Source organism: Atta colombica, unplaced genomic scaffold (assembly GCF_001594045.1).
Source record: "Atta colombica isolate Treedump-2 unplaced genomic scaffold, Acol1.0 scaffold110, whole genome shotgun sequence".
Lineage (NCBI taxonomy): Eukaryota > Metazoa > Arthropoda > Insecta > Hymenoptera > Formicidae > Atta > Atta colombica.
The window spans coordinates 1,880,747-1,886,847 of NW_017259196.1; the positions used below are offsets into that span (position 1 = coordinate 1,880,747).

A 6,101-nucleotide genomic window follows, 5' to 3' on the forward strand; every position below is an offset into this window, starting at 1 on the left:
TCTTATTTTGATTCAATTCTTGTTTTGAAAAAAATGTATAATGTCAAAGTAATTCAAGACACAAAAAAATAATATCCCAAAATAATACTAAGTTATTTCTTAATAAAGTGTAAATGTTTACTATATGAGATATTCCATAATCATCATATAATATTTTAATTATGTATCGAAGATTAATATTGGAAAAATCCTGATACGAAAGAGGATCGAAGTAATACTGATTTTCATAATTGGACATTTTCTCTTTTAATTCCCTTTGATTGTAACTGTGAAATACAATAATCGATTGTATTTCCAAGAACTTGGCAAGAAATCGGGATCGCTTATTTCAGAATCAAACACAAGAAATCTGCTTAAAAATTTAAAAGACATCGGTATTTTTACTGTATGCTGTAAGAAACTATAACTTTTGCTTATTGTTAGTTACAACTTTTCTATTTACTTGCAACACAAATTAACTTTTTTTTTATTTTAATTGCATTACCTTAATTTATCGAAACAAGACAACTTGGAGGATATCGCATTGTCAGCAAATCGATTTGCATCATGAGTGAATATCATGAGTAGCATTTATAATAATTGAGCGGTACGGTAATATCTACATTTCCGGAATTATTCGACAGAGAGATTATCAATTTTCTATTATATACATAATATTATTGAATTAATTATTACACTTAGCTAACGTTGTATTATTCTGCCGTATATTATATATATAAAATTATTTATATATTATATATATAAAATAACATAATTACATGATATTAATATAAATGTGATGTGTAAAAGAATTTAATTAATTAATTTTTTCGCGAGAAGATTTAAAATCATTTAAAAATTTTTTTAATATAGTGTATGTTGTGCATGTGTCTATTAATTCATTGTAATTTTCGCTATGTCACGTTTTGCTATAAGACGATCACTTTTAGAAGCAATCACCTTAATCGAATAGCGCTTAATCCGTTATTCGAATAGGTTTCTCACTGAAACTTCAGCCTCAGGTGTGGTGAAAGCAATGCTGACAAGGTTCGCACGGCTTCACTTTACCTTTCGCCTGCCTCGCGAATATCCAAGCTTACTGACATCGACCGATAAATTGTCGAACGAATACGAGAGAAAAGGAGGCGGATAATGGATTTTCTAAGGACATCGAATGATGAGGTAGAAGGAATTGAAGCTTCGGTTTGATTAACGTTGCCCTTTCGACGTGCACTGTAACTTTATCCCCAATAAGAAGATAATCATCAACACTCGGAAAAAGTCACGTCTGTTTTGCCAGATTAATATTAGAATTAATATTACTGGCATGAAGCTTGAAAGATCAATTACAATTGAGTTATTTAGTACTATTGACATTTTATTCACGGACATACTCTAAATTCTTTCTATTTTTGTATATATCACCGCAGTTTCAAATGTTACAAAGATAATTAATTTCTTCTTTAAAAGCTTCTTTTGTCTGCAATAAAAAGGAGAAAGCGGTAGGTGCAAACAAAAGAGAGGAAGAGAAAATTACGTTCCCAATGTGAATAAACGTCCCTTTGGACATCTCGATCTCTTTCCGCTACTTATTTTCTGACACACTAACGGAACAGTTTTACTAGATATTCACGATGAAAGGAAAGAGAAATCGGAATAGAGCAGAGAGAAAAAAATTTAGTTTGAAGTAAAAATCGATAGCCTTTATCCCTAGAAAATTCATCTTCCTATCCCGTTTCGCAATTCTGTTATTTGCTATTTCATCAATAATTACAATTTTTTTATATTTCAAAAAGTAGAATCCAAATGAATTTCAAAAAATGAAATCTAAATAAAAAATACCTAGTAAATATTGAATTAGAAATCATGCAATGAATTATTCTTAAGCAACAACTATTAATTTTTGTGTTGTCAAAAGTTCATGGAGATGAAATTTACTAATCGATCCAACTGCAATCTGATAGCGTGACACGCTTCCGGAGGCTGATAGCAAAGTTTTTCGATTACAGGACACGATATTAAGAGAATAGCTATCTATACTCCTGAAGATGAGAAACTGATAATGAACTGTCCAGGATGTGAGGCTACAAGATGGCCCGAAGGGCAAGTACCAGCGGCTCGCAGGGTCTTTCGGTACGTATTATCAACGTTATCATACTTGATTGATCTGCTCAATTATTGTTAGGTAAATCAAGTCTTGATCATCCTAATTTGCATATTAATGAATTGATATGTCTAATCTAAATATTTCAGTAATTATATTTAAAAGTTTTGAATCATATTTGAAAAGTTTTTGATTGAGAATAATAGAATACTGAAAGTATTAGCACTGTTCACATATTTTCATTACGTCTGATCTCTCTCTTATTATTGCAATTCAGACTTAATAATCCAGAATAAGAATTGATGATCTTCTCGTGTCTAGCGAGATGTTATTTAATGAAATAATCGCCGTTATCTGTAGAGTATTTCGAATTATTACCGTCAAATATTTAGCTAGTTTCGACATGCATTTGACAATAATTCGACTGCAGATAATTACTGTTTGCAGCGAGTTAGTGTAAGGCATTGTACAGCAATAGCGATAGAAATTATAACATTGCGGAATAATAACGTGTTGAATTAATTTACACGCTCGTTCGATAACATTGTTCGATAATTCATCAAGCTCGAGGACGGCAGGTCGAGTGATCGAGTTTGTTCTTGTACGCAGATTACGAATGGTGACAGTGGCACCCGCCGCGTTCCTCGCTATCACTTGCATCGCCAGTGTCGGTGTTACCTTGGCGCTCGCTTTTCTAGCCTTTAATCTTCACTTTCGCAAGCACAAGTAAGTTCGATATTCAATACAAACTATGTATCCTCATGTAATTGATAAAGTAGAAAATATGGAAGAATATCTAAAATTCTAAGTGATACACTGAGAAAAATGTACTAAATTTTAATAAATATTTGTTTGAATACTAACTTAGCCCCTATATTTATGATATTTACTAAACAAAAAAGAACAAAATAAAATATTTACTAAACAAAAAGGAACAGTTGAATCAAGTTAATGGTTCTTGTATTAAATAATTATAAATTCGCATTTAATAAATATTCACCTAGGACTATTCAAACAAATATTTATTAAAATTTAGTACATTTTTTTCTCTCTCTACACTAAAAAAGTAGAAATATTCTCGAGAAAATTTTATGCATGACGTTTTTATCGATAATTATTGATTATAGAAAATTTGATGATGAAATATATATTTTTATATAAAATCTTATCAATCAATCGTAAAACTAAAATAAATGGTTTATTTGTTAGGAATAAAATTTTATTTTGCCGCGTTATTTAAATAAGGATTTAATTTAGTGAAATAAACATTGTATCTTAAAAATAAATTTTTAACTATTTTCTTCTCAGGGGATACTTTTTACAATATTCATGAACGCAATCTCCAAATATTTATTGATTATTCTTAAAAAAAGAAATTGATGAAATGATTTGAGTAAGTCTAGATACACATGACATTGTCGATTTTATGAATTAAAATAAATGAAGACAGCTTACTTGAAGATCGCACTTGCTAGATTTTCAAGAATCTATATGTAAAATTGTCTCGATACATCATTCAAGTCCATTATTCCTGGATATTGGCAGAAGCATAAAACTTTCAAGCCCGAGGCTGAATAATATGGCAGCCGTTGGCTGCGGCCTGGTCTACGGTGCTGTTATACTTTTGGGACTGGACGACGCCACGCTTCCCGACAGCGATGGTTATTATCCTACGGTGTGCAAGGTGATTAACATCTATTACGAAGGAATATTGCATCCTCGACGACGTGATCAATATTATCGGCGTCGATTTGATTTATATACGCATGTTAACGGTCATTAATGCTGGACACCTCTTGCATTATTGAAGGCGCATCCTTTTAAAACAAATCTGGGAATTTTTTATAAAAAAACTAATTGAAGTTGTTTGCAAAAAAGCGCAATTTTTTTACAAATTAAAATACGTAATAAGAACTGTAGTGTAGTTATTTATTTGTTATCCAGAATTGGTTTGGCAAACAAATATGCGATAATTGAAATTGCTTTTTTTACAAAATGCAATTATTATAAAATGCTCGTTCCTACAGTGTTTCGCTTGATTGCAATAAGTATTTCCTAAAAAAATAAGAATTAATATAAATATGCCATGCGTTTTTTATCCACAGGCAAGAGTGTATCTACTATCGGCTGGCTTCTCTCTAGCTTTTGGCTCGATGTTCACGAAGACTTATCGGGTACACAGAATCTTCACCAGAAGCCGAAGCGGAGTCGTCAAGAACAAGGTTAGTGACATGCAAGCAATTTTCCTTTCTCATTCGGTAAACATGTAAAACGATCTAACGCGAAACCGATATTTGTTTTTTCGAGGGGAAAAGAATACCGAAAAGTTATGCGTTTCCGCACGTTTGCAGAATCGATGCCCTGGTCAGACACATAAATCGCACTTATTGCTTCGTGCTTTACAGCTGCTCCAGGATACGCAGCTGATATTCTTGATCTGCATGCTCCTGGTGATCGATGTCGTCGTAGTGACCCTATGGGTAATTTTGGACCCGATGCAACGTCATCTACAAAATCTTACCCTAGAAATAAGCCCACAGGACCGAGGGGTCGTCTATCAGCCTCAGGTAACTGATATGAAATTCATGTCCGATTCGTTTCGCGCTCTCAAGCGAAGTACTCTGGCGACGACTGTGGCTCAAATGTCACGGTTATACCACAGGAACTATGTTAACGAGCTGCAACCAATTAATTCGTGTCTTTATTTACCTTTGCAGGTAGAGGTATGCCGTTCGCAGCATACGAACGGCTGGTTAAGCGCTCTCTACGTTTACAAAGGTTTATTACTCGTAGTCGGAGTCTACATGGCTTGGGAAACAAGGTGAGCTTAGGGATAAAGACATTTCCAAGTCCGCGGATACTGCATGAAAAGCAGGCCATCTCCCCCGATAATAGAGATAATCTATTGCATACTATATGCCGTTTTGAAAGCGAATCCACTATTAATTTCTCAAATATCTGTATCATTCCCACAGGAAATATTACTATAATCCTGCTTAGCTTATCTCTTGATTGAGTGTAAGCGATTTAAATAAAACAGTTCGCCGAGGCATTCCGTCATGTGATTCCGGTAGAGTTAACTATAATAAGTCAGATTGTATCGTTGAATGTCACCCAAAGAACACACAAATATCAACAAAAGATCAAAATGATTTTATTCTGACGCTTAAAGTCAATAAACAATTAAATTTTGTAATCAAAAAACATACCAAGTTAAGAGAAAGACAAAATAATGTCAAAATGACGATTTTTTTTTTGGAAAAAAAATCAGTTCGCACAGAGATACGCTATACATAAGTGAATGGCTTATGATTTCAGGCACGTAAAAATTCCAGCCCTAAACGATTCGCAATACATCGGTATGAGCGTGTATTTCGTGGTAATCACGTCGGGTATCGTCGTAGTGCTAGCCAATTTGATGTCCGATCGCGCGACCCTGGCCTTTGTCACGATCACTGCCCTGATTCTGGCCTCGACTACGGCGACCCTGACGCTTCTCTTTTTGCCCCAATTGGCGAATATCCTGGCAGGAGAGAGAGCCGATCCGGTCGTGCAAAGTCTTGGTCTCAAGATCGAATGCAACACACGTAGATTCGTCACTGACGACAGAAGGTAAATGTCTTTTCGATCTAAAACGTGAGAAAAAAAAATGAGAGAAGGGATAATAAAACTCCCTGATATCGTCCTATAAGTCGTCACTGCGGAAGATAATTGATGGGGCGAATCGATGGAATAGACTTCCAGATGCAATATTCTTTTATCTTATGGAAAGATAAGGATAAGAATTCCCTCACGTTCTTTCTGCGAATGCTGAAAGAGAAATCACATCACATCGCTCGATTTTATGATTACTCATTTTGCAAATGAAATATTCACGAAATTAAAAAGCAATTAATTGTTGCATTATTTGTTACTGAATAAACGTAGACCAATTCTCCCGAGGGATAATCTATCGCTTTAAAATTTACATGCATATATATGTATATATATATATATATATATATATATATATCTTATA

General features: G+C 33.8%; 1 protein-coding gene across 1 annotated transcript in view; it reads left to right on the forward strand.

The window, feature by feature from the left end:
• LOC108693844 overlaps window positions 1–6,101 on the forward strand; it is a 78,946-nt gene that overhangs the window by 63,221 nt on the left and 9,624 nt on the right. Inside the window, exons 9-15 of the mRNA XM_018202996.1 lie at window positions 1,989–2,112; window positions 2,693–2,809; window positions 3,629–3,767; window positions 4,189–4,305; window positions 4,489–4,650; window positions 4,801–4,904; window positions 5,402–5,695. Coding sequence (XP_018058485.1) covers window positions 1,989–2,112; window positions 2,693–2,809; window positions 3,629–3,767; window positions 4,189–4,305; window positions 4,489–4,650; window positions 4,801–4,904; window positions 5,402–5,695 — 1,057 coding nt within the window. The remainder of the gene's footprint in view (window positions 1–1,988; window positions 2,113–2,692; window positions 2,810–3,628; window positions 3,768–4,188; window positions 4,306–4,488; window positions 4,651–4,800; window positions 4,905–5,401; window positions 5,696–6,101) is intronic.